This window comes from Suricata suricatta, chromosome 5, assembly GCF_006229205.1.
Source record: "Suricata suricatta isolate VVHF042 chromosome 5, meerkat_22Aug2017_6uvM2_HiC, whole genome shotgun sequence".
Classification (NCBI taxonomy): Eukaryota; Metazoa; Chordata; class Mammalia; order Carnivora; family Herpestidae; genus Suricata; species Suricata suricatta.
This window is the reverse complement of record NC_043704.1, coordinates 73,439,285-73,464,498: the sequence shown is the minus strand read 5'-3', so window position 1 is coordinate 73,464,498 and position 25,214 is coordinate 73,439,285. Positions and strand designations below refer to the sequence as shown.

The 25,214-nt window shown below is 48.3% G+C and overlaps 1 protein-coding gene across 2 annotated transcripts in view; it reads right to left on the bottom strand.

Moving 5' to 3' along the window:
• The window catches only part of TMEM44 (transmembrane protein 44), a 35,309-nt gene that overhangs the window by 3,538 nt on the left and 6,557 nt on the right, over window positions 1-25,214 (bottom strand). The window contains exons 6-10 of one of the 2 annotated variants that reach the window (XM_029939613.1): window positions 20,912-21,082; window positions 18,696-18,824; window positions 18,110-18,214; window positions 12,603-12,761; window positions 1,653-1,685 (exon numbers count right to left, since the gene is read on the bottom strand). In XM_029939613.1, the coding sequence (XP_029795473.1) occupies window positions 1,653-1,685; window positions 12,603-12,761; window positions 18,110-18,214; window positions 18,696-18,824; window positions 20,912-21,082 (597 nt within the window). The remainder of the gene's footprint in view (window positions 1-1,652; window positions 1,686-12,602; window positions 12,762-18,109; window positions 18,215-18,695; window positions 18,825-20,911; window positions 21,083-25,214) is intronic. The other variant, XM_029939611.1, reaches the window with a different exon arrangement.

Below are 25,214 nucleotides of genomic sequence, written 5' to 3'. Positions count from 1 at the left end.
CGGGCTCTGTGCTGACAGCTCAGAGCCTGGAGCCTGCTTTGGGTTCTGTGTCTCCCTCTCTCTCTCTCTGCCCCTCCCTTGATCACACTGTCTCTCTCTCTCAAAAATTAATAAAATGTTAAAAAAATTTTTTTAAAGAAAATACAAAATGTGGTTTTGTTTTGAATAGAAATAAAGACCCCAGTTCAATTAGTGATCTACTGGGTAATTCAACTGAGTTCTACTACTTGGTGATTAAAAATAGCATCTTGTTGGGGCACCTGGGCGGCTCAGTCAGTTAAGCATCCGACTTTGGTTCAGGTCATGATATCGCTGTTCCTGGGTTCAAGCCCCGTGTCAGGCTCTGTGCTGATAGCTCAGAGCCTGAAGCCTGCTTCAGATTCTGTGTCTCTGTCTCTCTCTCTGCCGCTCTGCTGCTCATGCTCTGATGGTCTCCCTCTCACAAAAATAAACATACATTAAAAAAATAAATAATTTAAAAAATAGCATCATGTTAAAACGGCCACCTCATCCCCAGTGACCCTGCAGGCCAGCTGATTGGGTTGGTGCCACTCAGTCCCCGGTGCCTGTCTGGGGCTGTGCCAGCCACTCTAGTACTAACTTCTCATTTACCTATGGTTGCAGACTTGGGGGGCAGGGACAGCAAGCAAATCCCATGGCCCAGGTGCCCAGCGGTGGAAGCAGGGCCTTGTTCCATTCTTTGAGGATGATGGTATGTTTTTCAATAAATGCAGTTTCCAAGCTGAGGCCCACGTTCTAGATCACAGCTCTCAGAGCGTGCTGTGGATCAACCTCACCAGAAGCAGCCAGGATGCGCATTAGAAAGGCTGATGCCACCGGCTCGCCCTGGACCCTCGCTGGTTTTTGAACTAAGGTCTGACATTTTAACAAGCTCCTAGGGTGACTTTTAGCTGCCCCGGCATCTCAGAACCACGGCACCAGCTCCTGCAAAGGCTTCCTCAGAGTTGTTCTAGCTATGCACTCCTGACCAGTTCAGCTGCCAGAAAACAGAAAGAGCTAGCCACTTTGATCAAGTGCACCCTCTGAAGTGGGTTACGCCCTTGAAAATATTTTCAATCTCTTTCTTCTGAATCGCCAGAACGATGTGTTTCAAAATCTCATTTTAAGCAATAAAAACATTGCCAGAGTCCAGGCACTAAGAAAATTTGACCAAAAGACGATCTTACCAGAAACACTCCTGGGAGACGACATGCACAGGTGTTTGTCATAAAACATGTGCTCATCTGTCCCTCGCAGGGGAGGGTGGCAGGGAGACAGGCGCCGCCTGCCCAAGGTCTTAGAATGACAGAGTGGGGGAATGGTTGTCTCCACCCTGGTAGCCACCAGCCCCAGCACCGTCACCACTGGTAACCTACAGCTCTGCCGCTTGTCCAAGGACCTTTGTTCAAACCATGCCTCTCCTTGGGTTACACATCTTCTGAGTCCCAGATGATTTGGGCAGAACAGAAAGAACTCAACTGAGAGAGCCTGGAAAAGTCCCCTGATCCTCTGACTCACCTCTTGGGTTTTCATTCTTTCTTTATCTAAAGGAATGTGGCATGGGCCCAGCCATCCAAGGAGGGGGCTAACCAACACAGAAAATGGAATCAAGCCACAGGAGATCCCTTCTGAAAGAGTATGACTGTCCGTACCTGCTCCGAGTTTAAGGCTTCCCAATACTTCTGCTGCAGAATAAAAAGAGAGATGGAAAAAAAGTGTCGGGAGGACTTGGCTGGCACCACAGAGCAGAGCGGAGCGCAGCACCAGCACTGGTCTGCTCGGTGAGCGAGGAGGCAGCCACTTCAGCGGAAGAGCCGACTTTAGCAAGCAGAAAGGCGGCAGCTACGGTGGCTACAATTAAGCTCAATGATCAATAGGATAATTGTGATAATTAGGAAGGGCTGCAGGTCCTTGGAAAAATTATAATCTAAAATTACTATCATTAGAAATTATTATCATCAGGCGTAATAATAAATCTTCCATTTATTAACCACATGGCTGAGATGAGTCAACTCAAACCCATAAAACTGAGAGAGATGCAAATAAAATCCCCACCGTGAAAATGCAGGATATTTGCTACCGGCCAAGATTCATTTTCAATCAGCCTGTCTGACTCAGGTTCTTGGAGGGTGGTGTGACGGTCCCCTCTGGTTCGTAGGGCACCTCATGCGGCACCTGGGAGACGCGTGTTCCCGACATAGAGCACTATGAATCTACAGACATGAGTCATGTTCATCTGTCAACGTCTGTCAAACTGAACAGCTGCCAATCCGCACGGTCCACAGGACCTGCCATTATTGTCACATTAAAACAAAGCCCCTACTGCTCAATTCTTTTACATTTCCATTTGAAAAGATTTGCTTTAAATTTAAAATCTTTTTCATAATTATTTTTTAATTAAAAATGCAACACTCTTTGAAAAAGTAATCTCCATGTCTAATGTGTGGCTCAAACTCACAATCCCGAAATCAAGAGTTGTATGCTCTACCTACTGAGCCAGCCAGGCACCCCTTAAATTTCCACTGTAAACAAGTTTTTAGGGGCATCTGGGTGGCTTGGTTGAGGGTCAGACTCTTGATTTTGGCTCTCAGGTCATGATCTCATGGTTTGAGGGATCGAGCTCCTCATACAGCTCTGCACTGACAGCATGGAGCCTGCTTAGGGCTCTCTCCTCTCTGTCTCTTGCTGTCCCTCCCCTGCTCATTCTCTCTCTCTCTCTCTCTCTTTCTCTCAAAATAAATAAACATTTATAAGGGCACCTGGGTGGCTCAGTCAGTTGAATGACCAACTAGGGTTCAGGTCATGATCTCACAGATTATGGGTTCAAGCCCTGCATTGGGCTCTGTGCTGACATAACAGCTCAGAACCTGGAGCCTGCTCTGGATTCTGTGTCTCCCTCTCTCTCTGCCCCTCCCCATTCATGCTCTGTCTCTCTCTCTTTCTAAAACATAAACATTAAAAAAAATAATAAAATAAATACATTTTAATAGTACATTTTCAATCATACATCAATAAAAGAATATCTAATGAACACCCATGGACATACCTTATTTTATTTGCTCTATCTCCCCAATTTTTTAATTTGCTTAAATATTTTAAAGTAAATAATTTCATCTGTAAATAGTATGTCTCTCATAAATAAGGACATTTTTGAAGTGTTTATTTATTTTGAGGGAGAGAGAGAGAGAGAGAGAGAGAGAGAGAATCCCAAGCAGGCTCCAGAATAGCAGAGCCGAATGTGGGGCTCAAACCCATGAACCGTGAGATCATGACCTGATCTGAAATCATGAGTCAGCTACTCAACTGACTGAGCCACCCAGGTGCCCCATGGACATTTAAAAAAAACCCTAAGAACCATGCCATCATTAGACTTAACAAAATTCATGATAATTCCATAGTATTCATCTTTTAATGACATCCTGCTGGGGGAGGAAGACATAAACTGAAAAAAAAAACCTTCACAGGACTAATTGGAAAAGATATAAAATCACAAAAAAATGACAGTTCTACACACACTGCAAATGACAGAAATGTTGGTGAGGACGTAGGGGTTGGAAAGTGAAATAACTCTTACAAATGTAACGGAACTAAAGAGAGGAAAGAAAAGAGGCTAACTTTCACCTTTCTTTAGAAAATACAGATGTTCACGCAAAATAGCAACAGTAATCTGATGTTACCACAGTGAGTAGCTGTTTTGTTTGTTAAAAAAAATTATTATATGCAGCGTGATACACTGAAAAAGAATGTTAATGGAAAAACTGGTGACATCCCAAGCCTGTGGTTTAGTTGATAGTAATGTACTAGTGTTAATTACTCAGTTTTGATATTAACATTGCAGGAAACTGGGTGAAGGCACACAGAAACTTTCTGTACTACCTTTGCAACCTTTCTATAAATATCAAATTATTTCAAAATAAAAAATTTTATTTAAAGTCAAGCAAATAAATAAGCAAACAAATAAACAGGCTTAAGTGTCCCTCAAATGGATTGATAAGAAACCATGAAACTTCCTTTCCAAAACTTCAGCACCACAACCTATAATTTAAGAACAGTGCCCTCTAGTGGAAGTAGGAGTCAGGATTTCTTTATAAAGTTCTTTTTTTTTTTTTAAATAGTTTATTACCAAGTTGGTTTCCATATAACACCCAGTGCTCTTCCCCACAAGTGCCCTCCTCCATGACCATCACCCCCGTTAAAGTTCCTTTTTAAGCCAATGATGATAATGTGCCTAAGGAGTGCAATTAACCCAAATCTTGGTAACTGAGATCTCTCTCCATGCCCCTAAAAGTAAAAATAAAATAACATTTTCTAGTCCTTCCCTCATTTTAAGACAAAACTGTGTTCATTTTTGTACAGATTTTTTTTCAAAAATATAATTCTAGCCCATGAATTTTACCCCAAGAAAAAGCCTCCATGAACAGTTACTGATTAGCCCTTGGAAATACAAACACATACACACACAAACCAAAATGTGCTAATGGCTTTTCTCCCTTAACATCTGTGAGTATTAATTACCCTGGGTCTTCAGACTGTCTTTAGGACCATGATTGTATTACCTCCATCAACCGTACAGCATGTACTATTTCAACTCAGCTCATGTCTGAAAGCACAATTCTTTCTGCTTCTGAAATCAAGAGGCAACCTGTAGCCCGGTCTATAAAGCATGCAGTTACTTTCCCTTTGTTCCTGAAGGCTTTGAGGTGTGTCTTAGCCATTGAGGAAACAGGGTCACTTTCCAGAATTACATTTCAGACTATGTCCTCTTACATTTAGGAAGAAGCGACTTTTCCCAAGACTGGGGCGGTGACATGGTGTTGGACTCAAGACCAATTATAAAGTTTTTTGCTTCTTCTAATTATAAAGTGTTAAGATTGGCCAGATACACACCAGCTACAATTCTTTCCCAGAATTCATTAAGTGGATTTCCTTTTGACCTGGAGCCTTAAAAACTTTAAAAGAAATTACACTGTATGCTTCAAAACTGCACCCTTTCTTTTTTTCTAGTTCATTAAACAGTTCTATAGCGCTGACCCCAAACTGAGCAGGGTTTCACCCCCCACATGTTCTTTTCTCCTCTCTACCTGCCCCAACTGCCCTCTCTGTCCTCCCTTCCCAGCTGCTGTGGGGAAGATGGAATGTGAGATGGGAAGGTGCTTCACGGGCCATGCAAGACCAGGGCTTCTGTAAAAAAATGCCTGCCACCCCCCACGTTACTGGGGACTCTGGGTTATTTAACCACTCAGCGTCTCCTTGTTCAGGTCTGAACAGGCCCATTATAAACTGGATCGGAGAGAGAATTCTGACCTACAGTGGGTTGGTTTCCTTTACAAAGATGACAGACAGCTTCAGCTCAGGGACATTCTGAGGTTGGAACAAAGGGGCTGAGACAGAGAAGTCCTGTGTATTAAAAAGAGTGGCCACTAGGGTTAGGCACGTGCACCTCTGAACTCCAGCCACAAGGAGATACAAACACTGTATTTAGGCCAATTCCCAGTGGGACGGCCTTGGCTCCTATTCCTGATTTTTTAAGTCATTTTTTCCCCAGTTTTATTGAGATGGAGTTGACACATATGACAAACTATGTGTTCCTCATTGTTTGGAATAAATGTTGTTCAGATGCTGCTCTGAAAAACTGAAGTGGTCTAGGGAAGGGCCAGAGTGGGCATGATCAAGTTTGATTTAGGAGCAGGGATGCCAGATAAAACACAGGATACTGAGGGGCACCTGGGTGGCTCAGTCGGCCAAGTGTCTGACTTAAGCTCAGGTCATGATCTCACCATTCATGAGTTCAAGCCCCGAATCAGGCTCTCTGTCGTCAACACTAACCTGGCTTCAGAGCCTCTGTCCCTATCTCTCTCTGCCCCTCCCCCACTTGTACTCACTCTCTCAAAAGTAAATAAACATTAAAAAAAAATAGGGGCACTTGTGTGGTTCAGTTGGTTAAGCATCCGACTTTAGCTCAGGTCGTGATCACCATTCATGAGTTCGAGCCCCACATCGGGCTCTGTGCTGACAGCTCAGAGCTTGGAGCCTGCTTCAGATTCTGTGTCTCCCTCTCTCCTCTGCCCCTCTACTGCTCATGCTCTGTCTCTTTCTCTCAAAAATAAATAAACATTACAAAAATTTTTAATAAAATAAAATAAATAAAAACAACAACAAAACCCAAAAACACAGGACATAGTACATGCTAATTTCAGATCACAAATAATGTTTTAGGAAAAGTCTAAATTTTTCTATCTGGAATTCAAACTCAACTGTACATCTTGTGTTTTTGGTCTGCTAACTCTAGCAACTGTACTTGGGAACACAGGAAAGGCTTCCTGGAGGGAGCAGGATTTAGCCAGAGCCTTGAAGGGCGGGAGGAGAAGCAGAGGAATGCAGAGAAGAACCAGGCCAGCAGGTGAAGTGTGCTGGAGGTCGGGCTAAGGGGTCTGGACTTGCCCTGGAAGCAGGAAGGAGCCACAAAGGCCTCAGAGCAGGGCGGCCAGGGGGCTGGGGTCCAGTGTTGGGAAGATCCCAGGCAGGACAGCAATGGAAGGAGCAGAGTGGAGACGGGAGCCAGTTAGGAGTGCCTTCCCGGTGGAAGTAGAAGGCTCCTTCCTGGATCTCGGGGCCAGAGGAAGTTTTCCCGAGGGTGGCAGCCAGGCGGACCCAGCAGGAGGGTGTGCTATCCTGAAACTTTAACATGTTTGACTCTTGATGGCTGCCTCTTGTTTTCCTGATGGAAACCTTCCTACTTCTAAGAAGTGACTCAGCACTACTAACCTCTACTTGCTTCCTGCACAAAGACACTTTTATACCTAGGAGCACGGTGCTAAGTGAGACCTTCAAGACGGCCGGGTCCCAAGCTGGGGTTTCAGAGTGAGCATCTATGGCAACGGTGCACTTTCACTTCCCAACCTTGTCGGAGCCTCACCACCCTCTCTGAAGTCATTATCTCCACCTTCAGAGAAGGGCCAGAGGAATGAGGGAGCACTGTCCAACTCCACGGCCGTGAGGCCCAGAGTGCACGTCCGGGCCCACCTGCTTCCCATCATGCTCTGTGGAGCACCTGCGGAAGTCTTGCAAGGCACCAGATGCACCCATTTGACCTCCCAATCGCCCTGCACACAGGTAGGGCGAGTCTCAGATTCCTATGTACAGAAGGAGAAGCTAAAACTCAAGAAGTCCAGTGTAGGCCCAGGGCTGCCAGTAGGTCGGCAACAGCCCAGAGGAGCCCGGGTGCCTGTGCGGCTCCTGGGCCGGGGCTCGGTCTCCTGCACAGCCTGTCTCGCTTGGGGGCCTTCCAGGGAGCCTCTCTGCTCACCCCAGGGGACCAGGGGCCTGCCCACACATTTCAGGAAGTATTGTTTCTCACTGCCTCGCTGCTGGTGGCACCTGCCTCTGGGAAGGATCCAGAGGTGTGGAGGGACCTTTGGTACCTACTGGAATGTTCTGGCCTCCTTCATATTTATATGTATTTTCTTCTAAAATTGGCACTTTTATGGCCTCTATAAATATATATTTATAAAACTACATGTAATAAATTTGTACACAATTATAAATTTACATATAATACATATATTTTTTACATTTTTATTTAAATATGTTTTATTATATATAATATATAAGTTTGTGTATTATATATACATGTATATACATATATACATACAAACATATAAACCAATATATACATATGTATACATATATATGTATTATATGTGTGTATATAAAATTTATATATTAATATGTACTATATGTTGTATATTTATATAATCATATATACACTCATATATACATGTATATATTATATGTGTGTATGTGTGTGTATATGTATATATATATAAAGAACTTTTTTCCTTAAAAGAATGATTTGGATTTAAGGATGACAAACACCCAAAGGAACGTGTTCTGGTCTGCTGCTGCTGGAAGCAGGGTTAGGAGAGGGAATGAGCAATCTTGGTTGTCAGGAGACTTAGACTCAGAATTAGCAGGAACACACAGGGACTTGACCTTCTTCAGAGAGAGCAATCTAAGTTCGGCCCTTTCCTCATCCTCCCCATGTGTGCACACAACGCAGACTCTGTTCCAACGACAGAAACAGCCTTCTTGCAAAATTCCTGCAAAGTGTCTCCCACCAGCTCCGCAGCATTGTGAGGAAGCACAGCAGGGAGAATGACTAAGCCCTCTTGCCCCACAAAGTGGGACTCACATCTCTGCTCGTGTCTCAGAAGCCAAAGAAAGAGAAAAAGCCTTTAAAAGGCACAGGAACGATTCCACCACTGGAAGAAAGATCACCCGGCAAAGATCACCCGGCGCTCAGCATGCAGGTGCTGGATGCCCTGGAAAGCGAGGAGGCCGCTCCGGAAAGCCCTGCTCCTTCTGGGCCGAGGCCCCCACCGCAGACCATGGGGACGTCATTCAGCAGGCCCTGGCCCTCGGGGGACTGCAGGAGCGGAGCTGCCTTGTGCTGACTGGGCGAGTGAGCGAATGAGCGAGTGGATCCAGGTGCTGTGGAGTGAGCTGTCTCGTGTGCAGATGTCCAGAAGTCCACACAGGCCAGACAAACGGCCTCTCTACAGGGTCATGGGTCACACGGAAAGCTCCGATGTCATCCCTCTGGTGCCCTGACCGGCCCAGGTCTGGACACTTGGGGAGGGGTGAAACTAATCCAAGTTTTCCCTGTGTGCGAGCTTGCCCAGCCTTATTCTGTCTGTCTCAGCCTTTCTCCTGTTCTGCCATTACTGGATTTACTTATAAACCCCAGTGTTTCGTCTGTATAAAAGGGCACCAGTGAATGGCTAGAGTCTTGGAGAGAGAGTCCACTTTCTCATCTGTAAAATGGGAATGATGGATAATAATAAGCCTGGTCCTGCATACCTCCCTGGGTATGAGGTTAACAACAGGGGTTTCACAGCCAGACAGAGCTGGGTTTGAACCCCCGCTCTGCCACCTATTATTTTTATTATTATTAACTATTACTTATTATTTTTTAAACTTTAACACTTTTATTTATTATTGTGAGACAGAGAAAGACACAGCCTGAGCAGGGGAGGGTCAGAGAGAGAGGGAGACACAGAATCTGAAGCAGGCTCCCGGCTCTGAGCTGTCAGCACAGAGCCCAATGCAGGGCTCGAACTCACAAAACGCAAGATCATGACCTGAGCTGAAGTTGGATGCTTAACCTACTGAGCCACCCAGGCACCTCTACTATTATTATTAATTTTCTCTTGGGCAAGTTACTTAAACTCACCGAGTTCCTGTCCCCTCTTCTGGAAAACAAGAATAACAAAAGCCTCAGGGCTGTTAGGATTACACCAAACAGTGCTAGTAAAGCACAGAACATACAGTGTCTGGCACGTGACACGCACGCCCTCGGTGTTAGCAATGAGTGCCGTCATTCTTATTGCGGATTTACAGACACTGAGTGAACTCGAGTGCGGTGGGGTTTGGCTCCGCCCACTCCTCCACCTCCCCAGCTGCAGGAAGTGGGTATTCACACCAGTAGGTCTGTGCCCCAGGGATATTGACATAAAACCACCATCCAAGAATTAAGTTACAAGATCATAAAGGACCCCAGGAGAGATAAACACATCACCTTAATGACACCGAGAGTGGCCCCCGGGTCTCTACAGTGGGAGCTGGAAAGCATTCACGTAGGAGCCGAAGGGGACGACCAGAAGCAGCGGCTGACAAGACAGACACAGGACGAGGTGGCTGAGGGCACGGAAGCTCTCCTCTGGGGACTTCAGGAGAGACAAGCAGGGTGTGCAGCCCAAGAGTGGGGACAGGTGCCAAGGGTGTCTCATCCCAGTGCCAATCCTGGGAGCAAGAGAGGTCGTAAGCCAGGACACTGCTAACCTAGGGCCCTGGCATCGGTTCCCATGCTCAGTCCCTTAGGTAATGCTCCTGGCTGCGACTTTGTTACTGAATGCCTTCCATCCTGTGAGGGGTACTCAGGCCACCCTTCACGCGTCTCTCTTTCAGATTCTCACGCTCAGAAATTATTTGCTGAGTAAGTGACCAAGAAGACAGGTAAAGTGCCATGTTACACTCACCTGCCAAGAGACACCTTCTTGCTCAAACACAGCCATAAATGAACTGGGATCTCTAAGGAATATTGCTTCAAAAAATAAGGGAGGCTATCAAGCTCACGACAACCCCCCCACCCGCAGGCAGCCTCTAGTTGGCAGACTTGAAGAGTAATTTCAATTTTCTTCTTTACATTTTCCAAATGTTCTACAACAAATACATATTACTTTTAGGAACAGAAAATACAGATAACTAAAAAGCCCAATGGATCACATACCTACCCTGTCTCCTACTCATATATTAAGCCATCTGTAGTGCAAGTTTTCCAATTCCGTTTGATTTGTTAGCATATATATATATATATATATATATATATATATATATATATATATAGTGAAATTCAAAGTTATTTCTTTACAGGCCTCAGTAGCTTTGACACTTGTAATGTCTGTGTTTTAGGGAGTGGGCTGGAGGACTGTGCAGCGGGCTGAGCTGGGGCAGGTGACTTTCTGAAAATACATTCCTTTTAGCACGGGCAAATGCCTTCATTTCCATTTGCCGAATTTATTTTTTTTAATGTGTGTTTATTTATTTGGGGCTGGGGGAGCAGAGAGAGCGAGCAGGAGAGAATCCCAAGCAGGCTCTGTGCTCTCAGCTTAACCCCATGAACCATGAAATAATGACCTGAGCCAAGATCAAGACTCCGATGCTCATCTGACTGAGCCACCCAGGGGTCCCCCATTTGCCTAATTTAAAAGTGTGACCCTGTCCCCTTGGAACTTATTTAGTTTTAAAAACATTGATGTCTAAAAAGATAGAGATAATAGAAGGAAGAAGGACAGGGACCACAGATCACAGAGGGCATAAGCCTGCCACCAAGACAAATCTCCGAACTTTTCAAGGTCACTGTCTAAGTCTTCCCTCAGCTTCTGCTGCCCTTGTTTCCACAGAGCAAATATTGCCTCTGGGTCACCCCAGCCCCACCCGACTCACTGACTTAACTGTCCTTTCTCTTTACTGAACACACTTTGCTGTCAGGCTCATTCTTTCCCCTTGAACCTTAGATTTCTGCCTGGATCCAGGCTGCTAAGCTGCATGTACTTGGTGTCTTACAGATTCTGAGACTGGACCCAAGAAATAAAGAACACCGAGTGACATGGGGATACTCAGAGCCCAAAGGGTCCTCGGTCTGGTGCAGAATTGCTCCCTCAAAACCCAGCTCTCAATGGCCAGCTGTGTTCTGGAATCAAGGGGCAGAGGAAGGTGAAGGTGACTTAGACCCTACTCCTAAAAAGCTCATGCTAGGGGGACAAGCCGCTATGGCTCACCACATGACACAGCGAACAATGGAAGTTGTGTAAGCGAGGTGTGTGCAGTGGCACCCAAGGGAAGGAGCCATTGATCTTGCGTGTGTGTGTGTGTGTGTGTGTGTGTGTGTGTGAGTTGGCAGATGAAAGTAACTTCACACAGCAGGTGGCATCTGAGTAGATTTCTGACACATGGAAAGAGACACTGACATGCAGGTCAGGGAAAACTCCAGGAAGAAAGGCCCAGAGACCTGGGTACAGGGAACAGTCCATGGCCAAGCTGGTCAGCTAGGTAAGGGTGGGGGGGCGAGGCACATGAGGCTGGGGTGGTTGTGAAAGGTCTAGAACCACATTAAAAAATCAAGACTTTCTCCCACAGATCAGTGGCTCTGAGTCTTTTGGATTTGGGGATTCACGAGTTGGACAAGCTTAGGGGACTTATCCAAGATGGCGAAGTGACTGGTTTTTTTTTTTGCAAAATAAGGCCATTAAAGCCAAAACCAAAAACTCAACACCAACTACCCCCTTAGTATTATCCTCATTCTATAAAAGCGCATTTGAACTCCAAAACAGAACACAAGCCCAGGGTGAAGGACCGTCCTCCTTCCCCCACCCACCCCCTGCCAAAAGACAGCTGACACTCTCTGTTGACACCACGTGCCTACTACCCTGTCCTTGCTCTCATTTTCCACAACTGGAAACCTCTTCAAACAACAGAGCTGGGAGCCACCGCGGAGGGTGGCGGCGGGGGGGGGGCGGCAGTGACCAGAACAGCTGGGACCTGAGAGATACACCCGATGCTGGCATCCAAAATATGCCATGTCTTGTTCAGAGATCTAAAAACCCTCAACTAGGTGACGTCTGTGACAAGGCCAGGCACAGTGTCTGCTGCAAGCCTCCTTTGTATGACCCTGAGGGCACTGCAGGTGTAGCTGGTGCTCCTCTCACAGAAGGGACGCTCCACAGTCAAGTGGGTTTGTGGAACACCCAGACTCTAATAGACGTTAATTACGCTTGTGTTTATTTCTGGAAGATCTGAATGTGGGGGTGACTCTTTAAGATGGGACCGCGATATGCAGTACTTTGCTGACTCATTTGACCATGGAAACCTCTTCTCAGCCCTGACTCATTTGACCGTGGAGCCGTCTGCTCAGCCCCGCCCCACGTGGGCCGCCCCATGCACCCCCTTCACTGCTGCAGGCGGGAGGTTGGCGTGGGCACTGCGGAAGCCCGGGCAAGCGCCGGTGAAGGACAGCCATGCACCTGGCGGCCAGCAGAGTGTACCTCGAGGTCGGAGTTGATGGAGGAGACCTCACAGGAGCTGCTGGAAGACACGTGGGCCCGGATGACCTGAATGGGAGGGTACGAGGGCGGCTCCTTCAGGTTCACGTCTCCCGGGCTCATCTGTCCATCGCCGGGCAGCCTGGCAGTGCTGCTGCCTGCCTGCAAAGTATGGGGGGAAGGGCAGGCAGGGAGACTTAGTCCACTTTAGGTTTGAATTGTCGAAACATTCACATAAGCTGGTTCAAAAGGTAAGAAAGGATGGCTGAGTTGGATGAGCTTCGACTCTTGGTTTTGGCTCAGGTCAGGATCTCACAGTTCATGGGATCCAGCCCCTCATCAGGCTCTGTGCTGACAGTGCAGAGCCTGCTTGGGGTTCTCTCTCTCCCTCTCACTCCTCCCCTCCCCCTCTCTCTTGCTCTCTCAAAATAAATAAATAAACGATTGTTTTTTAAAAAGGTACAAAAGGGTGTAGAATGCAAGGTCTGCTCCATCTGAATCCCCCCATTCATAACCAATCAAATGCAGATATATAATTCTCCCAGTTCCACAAAGGCTGCCGGCTCATCTACACTCTCCTATGCACCTTTCTTTTTCTTACTTAACGATATGTCCTAGAGATAGTTCTAGAGCACTGACTCTTGTTTTGCTTTTTGTTTCCTTTGTGGCATCGTGTAAATGTTCAGAATCTGCTTAACCTGTCCTCTACTGATGGACATTGAGGGTGTTTCCAGTCTCTTGCTTTGTTGTTTTTTTAATGCTTGTTTGTTTTCTAGAGAGAGACAGAATGCAAGTGGGGAGGGGCAGAGAGAGAGAAGGAGACACAGAATCTGAAGCAGGCTCCAGACACTGAGCTGTCAGCAGAGCCCGACAGATGGCTGGAACTCACAAACCATGAGATCATGATCTGAGCAGAAGTCAGATGCTTAACCGACTGAGCCACCCAAGCACCCTCCAATCCTTGCTTTACAACACTGACTGCAGTAAGTTATACTGTACATCCAAGGTTTCAGGGTATTTAAAGGATTAATTTCTAGAAGTGGAATTGCTGGACCAGAGGATATGTGCATTTGTAATTTGGGTAGCTCCTGCCAAAATGCATTTCATGGATTCATACCCATCAGCAGCTGGGGAGGTTAAAGGGAGGAAGAAACTGACAAGATTTCTATCTATCTATCTATCTATCTATCTATCTATCTATCTATCTATCTATCTGCCTGTCTATCTATCTATCTACCCATCCATCCATCCATCCGTCTCAGAGAGCTCACCCACTGGGCTCCCAGGGGCCCTCAGAGACCCCGGAAGCTCTGTTGGCCGGGGTTTCAGAGCGGGCAGGATTTGGGTCGTTCCACTGACACACCACAGGGGAACAGCCTGCCTTCTGGATCCACATCTTCCACAACGAACCACATACCTTGGCAAGACATTTATCCTCCTTGATCTCAGTTTCCTAGTCTAGCAAAGGGGGTGGTAATCCCTGCCTGGCCTCATCTGAAGGAGTGTCACAGGGTTCAGATGTAAATGTCCTGGACATGTGAGAACAGCTACGCCTACTGGGCCCCACATCCCATGGGGCTCCAGCCCTGGAGGGAGTCGGCGAGGCGGGCTGGGGGCGGGGGCTCAGGCCTCCCAGGCAACATCTTTGACAGGTTCTGTAAATTCCTCAGGGCCCGACCCCGTCTGAATCAAGAGAGAAACGAAGTTTTCAGATGCTCCAAGCCATTGATCCCCAGGACCCCATGGCCCTCAGCCCCTCAGCTCAGCTGAACCCGGCTGATTCTCCTGGAAGGCCCTTCCTTAGGACCGGTGCCCAAGGGGGCCTGCTGGGCAGACAAGTAAGCTCCCCTGCACACAAGTACGCCCTTGTTGTCCACTCCGGGGGGCTGTGCAGACAGGACATACATCACTGCGCTTGCCAACACGGGACCTATTTCACCACAACCTTGCCCCCTGGGACAGTCTCATGAAAAAAAAAAAAAGGGAAAATTTGCCAACTGAGCATGCATGAACTGAGCACAGAGAATAAGCTCTCTCTGAAAACAATTTTTTTTATGTCTTTATTTTACTTTCAGAGAGAGAGAGAGAGACGCAGACAGAGAGTGAGTAGGGGAAGGGCAGAGAGAGAGGGAGACAGAATCTGAAGCACGTTCCAGGCTGAGCTGTCAGCACAGAGCCTGACACGGGGCTCAGACTCATAGACTGCAAGATCATGACCCGAGCCAAAGTCAGAAGCTTAACCGACTGAGCTACCCAGGTGCCCCAAACATGCTCTCTTTATGAATCAGATGGGCTTTATCTGAAAACCATTCCTGTGCTTTTCTAACTATGAGATCTTGGGCAAGTTAACCCTCTCCTCTCTGTGCCTCAATTTAAAATCCTAATACAATTATTATAGATAATAACATAGAAATAATATTACTTACAAGAATTTGCATTAATAATACTTTTTAAAAACCCAGCCATTTATCAAGTGCTTATTCAGTGTCAGACATTATCAAGTAAGAGGCAGGGTTGCACAGTGGTCAAGAGCATAGACTCTGAATCCTGGTTCTGCCACTGACAAAGTGTGTGACCTTGAGCAAGTTGTTCCATGTCTCTGTGCCTCGTTTTCCTAATCTGTAAACCTCAGGGGTTGGCTGTGAGGTTTCCGTGAGTTCATGGATACCAAGCACATGGAGCAGTACTCTAAGCACTAAGCCCAGCACAAAAAGCATCACGGAAGTGTTGCCTGTTATTATTTTCTCAGAGACTGGCAAGTAGTTAGCCCTCAATAAACAGACTACTGTGGAAGTGATGGCCCTAGCGATGGACCGCCAGGCTGCAGGCTCCCTGCTGGGAGCTGTCTCAGGGACACCACTCGCCCCCTGGTGGACACAGAAAGAAGAGGCCAAGTGAAAGTATTTGCTCAAAAACACGCCAAAGCCTCAGTGGAAGAAAACGAAAAAGAGGGACACACTCTTCTCTCATAGAGTCTGCCCTGCAGGAAGAATCCATTCAAGATTCAGGACTGGGTTAGAGTGAATGCCAGTTTTGCACTATTGTTTTTCAGAAGTTCAAGTATTTAAAAATTTCTAGTACAACACGCTGGCTGGATGCTGCCGGGTTCCTTGTGCTTTCCCCCCAGACTTCCCATCCTGAGATGGGTTTACTGGCCGAAATGGGCTCTCAACTGTGAAAGCGTGCTCTGAGTCTCTCTGAACGCCTCTTACGTCACATAGCGTCCCCTGCACCCACTTTCCAAGGAACTACAACAAAGACCAAAACCTGTCTCTCAGGTCGGAACTCTGTCTGAGCACCGGTATGTCCCAGGGGAGGCTGAGCCAGGGCTCCTGCCATGGAACTGCATGCCATGTTCCAAACAGCCTTTAACGAGGGCCTGTGGCCCAACGCACCAGGGTCTAGGCAGACAAGATAGAAGGAGGCAAACAAAGTTTATATCCCGGCAGGAGACAGACAACCAACAAAAGGAACAGATAGTGAGAAGTGCTTTGCAGAGCATTTAAAAAGGCACATTTAAGGGGTGCCTGGGTGGTTCAGGTGGTTGATTAAGCATCTGACTTCGGCTCAGGTCATGGGGCTTGTGAATTCGAGCCCCACATTAGGCTCTGTGTTGACAAATTGGAGCCCGGAGCCTGTTTCAGATTCTAGGTCTCGTTTTCTCTCTCTCTGCCTGCTGTACTCTATCTGGCTGGCTGTCTCTCTCTTAAAAATAAATAAACATTAAAAAAAATAAATAAAAAGGCACTTTAGAAATGTTTTTTACATTTATTTTGAGAGACAGAGAGAGAGAGAGAGAAAGCGTAAACAGGGGAGGGACAGGGAGAGGGAGACACAGAATCTGAAGACAGGCTCCAGGCTCTGAGCTGTCAGCACAGAGCCCGATGGGGGGCTCGAACCCATGAACCGTGAGATACCAGATGCTCAACTGACTGAGCCACCCCGGCGCCCCAAAAGGCACATTTAAGACAGAGAATTATGAAGAGGGTGCAGACTACGTTTGAGTGTGCAGCGGGGGAGGCTTGGAGAAGGGGACACTTAGGCCAAAGGAAAGGAAGAAGGCAGTCACATAAAAAATGGGGAGGAAGAGCATTGGAGGCACAGGAACGGAGAGAAATCCCAGGCAGGTAGGAGGAGTGAACGGAGAGAGAAGAGACGAGGACACAGTCAGAGAGGGAGGGCTCAGCTCAGGGGTTCTTGCAATTCTGTGTCACTTCAGAGTTTCTTCTGTAGGAAATGGGAGGCCAGAGGGTTTCAAGCCAAGGAGGAACACAGTGGAGTCACCCCTCCCGGCTGGTGGGAGCAGGTGGTGGGCCTGGGCCAAGATTAACAGTGGAGAAGGAGGGTGCTGGAGTGGCTCAGTGGGTTAAGCGGCCGACTTCGGCTCAGGTCATGATCTCACAGCTCATGAGTTCAAGCCCCGTAACAGGCTCTGTACTGACAGCTCCAAGCCTGAAGTCTGCTTAGATTCTGTGTCTCCCTCTCTCTCTGTCCCTCCTCTGCTCACACTCTGTCTCTCTGTTTCTCAAAAATAGAGAAATGCTAAAAAAATTGTTTTTAATTAAAAAAAAACAGTGGAAAAGGAAAGGAGGTAGGAGGTCGACAGGTGTATTTTACCCCCAGTAAATGGAAGACCCACACATGGGACTGGATGGGCAGAGGCATACACTGATGGGGAGAGAGGAATTCTTAAGACGAAGAGGGTGGGGGAGGGGGAGGGCACATCCATGTTCTGTTTGGACACGTGTGAGATGCCATGTGGGGGCGCTTCCGGGACTGAACACCGAGGGGAGGAGAGCATGGGGAGCTGGGCGCGTGAGCACCCCATAAACCAGAAGCAGCCGGTGGTTAAGAGTGTTGAATCTCAACAAGGACAGGACTACCTCAGGATTTAGTGACTTGGAGGTCACTGGAAACCTCCACAAGAAGCCCTAGTGGGTGTGGGACGACAGGGCGAACTTCCTGTCAGGTCTTCCCTCCCTTCTCTACCGTTCTTCCTCCTGGGAAGCCCTGTGGGCAGGCCAGGCCCCAGGGAGCCCTCAGGCTCTCTCACCCTATGCCCTCACGCCCCCAGCTCTCTGCCTGCCAACCCCCTACTCGGTCTCTGCCTCTCCGCCTGCGCCAGCCGTGCCCCTGCTTTAGGCCACACCCCCTTGCTCCTGGACTTACCAGCGCCCCTCACTGACTGCCTTGTTTCTACCTCTTCTACCCTGGTCTGCCCCCCAACACTGCCTGAGTATCACCTCTAAAAGGCACATCTGACCCTAAGTCTCTGGTCCTGATGCCTCCTGGACTCCTGTCCCTCAGGATGACGGTCAGGTGGCACGGTATAAGGATCTCCACTTGCCTCCTCTCCACCCTTTCATGTGTCCCCCACTGAGGTCTTGGAGAGCTCCTTCCTCCTTTGACATGCTTTCTTGCCTCATCCTGCCTATCCTGCAGCTAAGTGTCACCTCCTGCAGAAAGCCTTCCATGACTACTTGCCACCCCTCTAGACTCCGGCCGCTTACCTGCTGCACGGGCTCGATGGTCAGCTCCATGTAGCGACTGATGGCTGCCATTGTCCTGAGAGATTTGCAGGGTGGGAGTGTGGTGAGAGGCACCCAATCTGAATTCTTTCGAGTGGAGACAGGGCAATAAAAAGGAGAATTCTTAGTCAAGAGACTTTTTCGAAAAACAAGATCCCATTTTCTTCAAAAGAATCTCTAAAATATTATTTTTGTTCTTTCATGGCCCATCTAGCTCACTTTCATTTTCCTAAAAAACGTATCTTGGGGCACCTGGGTGGCTCCGTCAGTTGAGCATCCGACTTCAGCTCAGGTCATGATCTCACGTTTGTGGGTTCGAGCCCTGCATCAGGCTCTGTGCTGACAGCTTGGAGCCTGGACCTGCTTCAGATCCTGGGTCTCCCTCTCTCTCTGACCCTCCCCTGCTGTCTCTCTCAAAGAAATAAAAAACTTAAAAAAGAAATAAATAAAAAGAAATAGTAGTTTTTTAAAGTGACCAACTATCCTAGCTTGAGGGACCCCCCCCACCCCAGTATTCTGCACGTGGGCCCTGGTGGGCCCAGCAGTTTTCCGGGTGGCAGGACCTTGCCTCCTGGCTTTCTTCCTCTTTCTCTGAGCAGGTCAAAAGGGCTTGGGTGTCAGGGCTCTCTCTGGCTTCCGGGGCAAACCCCAAGGCCCGTCTCATCTTGCTCTTCATCACCCAGGAAAGGAAAATGATCTGAGAGATAGAGTTAAGGTCCAACGAAGCACAACATTTCAGCCACCCAGGGCTACCTTTGCCTCTGCATCCCATGGGTTCTCTCTTCCCTGATGATCCAGCCTGGGTGGGCTCTGGAACAGAGCTCATTTAAGAACAGAGCCAGGTCTGACTTCCCCTACATTTCCCCCATGAGGACATGGCAGCCGGCAAGACCTTGCCCCTGACGAGTGCTCTGTAAATACTTGTTAATTTTGAAAAACACCTTCCTCCAAGGGGTTGGTTTACAGGGACAGTACATGGAGTGGGTTGAATAGTGTCCCCATGCTGCCCAAATTCATATCCACCTGGAAACTCAGAAAGTGACTTTATTTAAAAATAGGGTCTGGTGGGAGGGCACCTGGGTGGCTCAGTTGGTTAAGTATCTGACTTAGGCTCAGGTAATGATCTCACAGTTTGTGAATTCCAGCCCCGAGTCAGGCTCTGTGCTGACAGCTTGGAGGTTGGACCTACTTCAGATTCTGTGTCACCTTAGCAATCTGCCCCTCCCCCACTCATGCTCTGTCTCTGTCTCTCTCAGAAATAAATAAACATTAAAAAATATTATTTTTTAAAAGGGTCTGGTGAGGGGGCGCCTGGGAGGCTCAGTCGGTTAGGTGTCCGATTCTTGGTTTCAACTCAGGTCATGATCTCAGCTTCGTGAGTTCTGGCAGCACAGAGCCTGCTTGGGATCCTCTCTCTCTCCCTCTCTCTGCCCCTCCTCCACTCGCTGTCTCTGTCTCTCTCAAAATAAATAAACTTTAAAAAATAGGGTCTTGGGACAACCGGCTGGCTCAGAACAGCACGCAACCCTCAGGATTGTGAGTTTGAGCCCCAGGTTGGGTGTAGAGATTATTTAAAAATAAAATCTTTTAAAGGGCGCCTGGGTGGCTCAGTCAGTTGAGCATCCGACTTCAGCTCAGGTCATGCTCTCATGGTTCATTAGTTTGAGCCCCACTTTGGGCCATCAACACAGAGCCTGCTTTGGGTCCTCTGTTCCCATCTCTCTGCCCCTCCCCTACTTGCTCTCAAAAACAAACATTTAAAAGAAAAAAGGCATCTCCTCCTTAAAAAAACTAAAATCTTTTAAAAAAGGGGTGTTTGCTGATATAAGATGAGGTCACAGTAGATTAGGGTGGCCCCACAGAGCTACATGAAGGGAAGAAGATCATGTGAAGACTGAGGTAGAAAATAAAATGACGCTGCTCCCAGCCCCAGGGGCACCAGGAGCCATCCGGGGCAGAAACAAGGGAAGAAGGATTCTCTCCCAGGGCCTCCAGGAGACCATGGCCCTGCCTGGACGGACTTGTAGCCTCTGGAACGATGAGAATACATTTCTCCTGTTGTAAGCCACCAGCTTTGGGTAACTTAATAGGGCAGCCCCAGAAAACGAATACAGCCCAAGAGGAAATCACAATTTCTAACTATTTCTCAACTATTTATGATAAATCCACAGGTGCTTGATACACAAATTACTCGATATCCACCTCTATCTGCCCACTCTGAGCTTAGCTTGCCTTTGAGGTTCTCGGGTCAAGGTCACTGGGGTGTTGACACATCGGGCAACACACCCCCCCCAGGGAAACCAGAAAGGTGTTCAGCAGTCCTTGACAAAGGCCTACCCTTGTCAGCTTTTATCTCTGCTCCCCCAGCCCAAGGCTCCAATGCCAAAGACAACAGAGGGGCATGATCACCCCTGCATGTCAGGTCCAAAGCCTGTTCCCAGCCTTATGAGAAAGTGCAAAAATGAGGAAAACAGGTTCACAGGAGGGTGGGGACCGGCCCATGTGAGGAGCAGAACTGACACCGGAACGTGAGTCTGCTCCCAGGCCTGCACACCCCCCTTGCCGCTTCGCAGAGCCCCAGTCAAGAGATCATTTCTCCAGATCTATATAAAGGGGACAAGACACACAATGGCAAATGACTGTGATTGCATCTGTCTGCCCCAGGCTTCAAACCTCCTCCCTGGCGCCTCTGGGCGCATCCAGTCACAGGGAAAAGGGGGTACTGCAGGGGTCAGGGGGAGATGGGTCACCAGCAGTGAAGCCCTCTCAGCCCAGGGTGGATACAGAGAGGTCCAGTGAAGCACGGCCGAGGGAGATCAGGAACCACGGTGTGGCCCGAAGCAGGTACTCGGGCTGCCGGTCATGGGCCACAATGGCAGAGGCATAGAGGAGGCCCCCTAGGGCCGACAGGAACCGAGTCCACAGGTGGATGGAGGGAAATGCCTTACCCCGGCACTGGGCAGAGAGAGGGGGGAGCTGGGCAGGAATGCCGCCATCCCCCAGCTCCCTTGGAGCAGGATTCTAATATCTAGGCCCTTGGTGGCATGGCAGGTTGGAGTACAAGCTCTCTGCCCACAGCCAGTCCCCAAAAGTGCTGCTTCTATTAGGCCTCCAGCTTTTGCTCAAGCTGCTTCCTTTACCTGGTGAACTCCTATTCATGCCTCAGAACCTGGCCTAAACTCAACTCTAAGAAACCTCCCAGGGGCACTTAGGTGGCACAGTTGGTTACGTGTCCAACTCTTGGTTTCAGCTCAGGTTGTGATCTTGCAGTTTGTGAGTTTGAGCCCCACATTGGGCTCTGCCCTTCCCCTGCTTGTGCTCACTCTCTCTCAAAATAAATGAATAAACTTAAAAGAAAAAAGCTTCCCATACCCCCTCTACCCTAATGGGGTAACTCCCATTCCAGGCTCCATTACACATGACACATCCCAACAGACAGAGGGCTCCTGAGAGCAGGGCTGGCATCCTGCCCATCTTGGCACCCTTGACCCCTGGCACTGGGTAGGGGCTCATGAATGTCAACTGGGAGAATGGGAGGGAATTATGACAAAGTATGAACAGCTAAGGGTTGACTTCTCTTCCCGGGACCACCAACACTGAACCTGGCCGGCCAGGAGAAGTCAGGAAAATTAGAGTTGACTTTCTGGAAGTTTTGAAGCCAAGGGGATATTTTTGGAGAATGAGTGATGGCAATATTGGTTAAAAATATATATATTCAATATTTATATGTTAAGTACTCTTTACAGGTATGAAGTCACTTTATATACACATGTATATGTATCTATACAAATACTATCTATTTTTAATTATATATAATCACATAGTATATTTAAATCTATACAAATGTAAATTATATGTAATTTATCTTACTTATTAATAACTGCATTTAGAGATATACAGGCATTGGCTACAGAATGAAAAATTTTCAGAGGAAAAAGCAAGGGTTGGCCGATTTTCCTAATTTTTATTTTAACTCTCAAAAAGATTCCTTGGGAGTGTTACACTTCCCTCTGCATTTCTTCAGGTTTGCTTCCCGGGGCTCCCTGTTTTTGGCTATTTTGGTTTTAGCCATGCCCTGAAGACTGGTTAGCAGGGACAGCAGCCAGGCTAGGGAGGGGGTCCCTGACCTGCTGGCCCCAGAGGTCCTTCGCATCTGATTCAGCCCATGAGGCACCTCTGTCCCCTTCCACCTGACTCAGCCCACGAGGCACCTCTGTCCCAGCCAGCACTGCCATGGCGAGAAACCCTCAAGCCTACTGACCCCCATTTACAGAGGACACTCATTGCCAGAGCGGTGACTTGCAGGGTCTGGGCTGGGACCTGCCTTCTGCCTCTTGACGTGCCCTTGCTGCTGCTCTGGGCGAGCTCTCTGCTGTCACTCATGTGCCAACCTGTTCACTGTGCTCACTGACTTCACGACTCCATCTCTCTTCATGGTCCGCACTGGGGCCTGTTGGGTTCTGTCTGCCTACACGCTGGACACACTGTAGGTGCCTAACAACTGCCGACGACGGGGACTGGCTTGCTGACTGGGGACACAGCAGTATTGTCCAGCATGTGTGGGCTTCATCTGGCTGGTCACACAGAACTCAGGGGGAGATGTCCAGCCTGGTGGCTGCCAGGCGAAAGCACGCCAGGGGGCTCAAAGCAGGTCGTGTGTCAGCTCCTGCAGCTGTGACGGTCCCAGTGCTGCCAGCACAACCCAGTACTGGCCAGCAGGTGTGTCACGCCCCTTGCTCTGCTCAAGCGCTCCTGGAAGAATGGAAACTTCTTCCACCAAAGCCACCCAGCCATTCTGTTCCTCGGCGCCCTCACTAGGGGTAAATTAGAAGCAGCTTCTGGGGGATCTAGGGTTCGAGGCCATGCTGGTTAGGCTTCCTAGAATGCCCCAAACTCTGCTGAGTTTCTCCCTAATAAGGGGACCCTGGGCTCTTCTTTATGGGACCAGAGACACTCAAGGCTGACAGTGCCTCAGAGATCACTCAACCTTATCCCTTATACAATCTAACTCTATCTTCCTGCCAAGGGGCCATCGGGCTTGAATGCCGTTAGTGACAGGGAGCCCACTCCCTCCTAAGGCAAGAATAAGACTACTAATTGCTCTCAGTATGCCAGAAGCCATGCAAAGCATGTAACCCATAAATGGGATGTGGACTCCCCATAACCTCTTTCCACTCTTGCTGGACAACAAAGCTGCTCTTTCTGCCCCAAGATAGCTCTTCTGGTTCCTGCATCCATGAGCTTCCTTTTTTCTAGACCAGATTAGGTCACTCATTATTATTATTATTATTATTATTATTTAAATGCTTATTTACTTATTTTGAAAGAGAGAGAACACGCATGCATGCACACATGAGTGGGGGAGGGGCAGAGAGAGAGGGAGAGAGAGAATCCTAAGCAGGATCCATGCCATCAGCCTAGACCTCTGACTCAGGGCTCCATCTTACAAACCACGAGATCATGACCTGAGCCAAAATCAAGAGTTGGTTGGTTTCTCAACTGACTGAATGGCCCAGGCACTCCTTAGGTCACTCATTAAAGAGTGTCCTGGCACCGACCATGGGCAGGTTCCAAGCACCTGGAATACAATGGGAATAAAAAAAGACAAGATTGCTGCTCTCACAGTGCTGATGTTCTACTGGGCACCAATGACTTGTAAGTAACTGAAGGAGCTAACTTCAGGTTGTGACCAGTGCTGTGAATAAAATGTAGCAGAATGAAGGTCAGTGGTGGAGATGGCCTGGGGCTATGTCAGGTGGGTGGTGTTAGGGGTTGAACCGTGTTCCTCTCTCTCAGATGTTGTTGAAGTCCCAATCTCCAGAGCCTATGAATGCGGCCTTTGGAAATAGGCTCCCTGCAGATGATCACGTTAAAGATGAGGTCATTAAAGCGGACCCTCATCCAATATGGCTGCGTCCTTATGAAAGGGAAGGCTGGGCACAGACACGACCAGAGGGAAGCCATGTGAGGATGCACACAGGGAGAAAGGACGTCATGTGAACACGAGTTATGCACTTAAGCAGCCACCAGCCAAGGAACTTCCAGAAATTTGGAAAGAGGACTGGAAGAGACCCTTCCCTGGCGCCTTCAGAGGGAGTATGGCCCTGTGGACACATTGAGACTGGATTTCTGACTTCCAGGACTTTGAGACAATACGTTTCTGCTATTCATGGTCTGTGATACCTATGGCAGCCCCAGGAGACGAATGCAGCCCCGCACTGCACCAGCCTCCCTGAAGGACTTCACGTGATGCAGCTCCGAGCCCCATGATCTGCAGGCAGGGCCTTTGCCAGGAGGCCCTGGTGCCTGTGAGGTTTCTGGCCATGACAGCACAGCCTCCAGCTTCCCACACACGATCAACTAAGCACCTGCCCCCACTGCCCCCAAATCCTGTTCTCCTGGAATGCTGTTAAAAGATGCTCTGGGGCAAGTAATTTCTTTTAGATCTAGTGATGGCTCATCACATTTCTGGTGTCAGGCCTGGTCATCATTCCCATCGGGGAGGCCCTCCCGCCACAGCGGAGCAGCCTCGCACACCCGCGGTATCTTGCTCTGGCACAGGCGCTCTCTGCCTTCCCTCACTCTGCCTCCTCCGATCTCACCTTCCCTTCGCAGCCAGTGGGAAGGGTCTGCGGCCCCCTCCAGCCAGCAGTGTCAAGTTCTCACCTTCACTCACATGAATAGCATAGGAGTCTTCTCTCCCTTTTGCAAAACCCCTAATGTTTGCTTCTATCTTTCTTCGAGCATTAAAATATCCTGCTTTTGGGGCACCTGGGTGGCTCAGCCAGTTAAACATCCAGCTCTTGATTTTGGCTCAGGTCATGATCTCACGGTTCTTGAGATTAAGCCCTGAGTGGGGCTCTGTGCTGGCAGTGTGGAGCCTGCTGGGATTTTCTCTCTCTTTCTCTCAACATGAATAAATAAGCACTTAAAATATCCTGCTTTGCTGTCATCATCAAGACAGTCTGGTATTGGCACAAAAACAGACACATAGACCAATGGAATAGAATAGAGAACCCAGAACTGGGCCCACAAATGTACGGCCAATTAATCTTTGACAAAGCAGGAAAGAGTATCTGATGGAAAA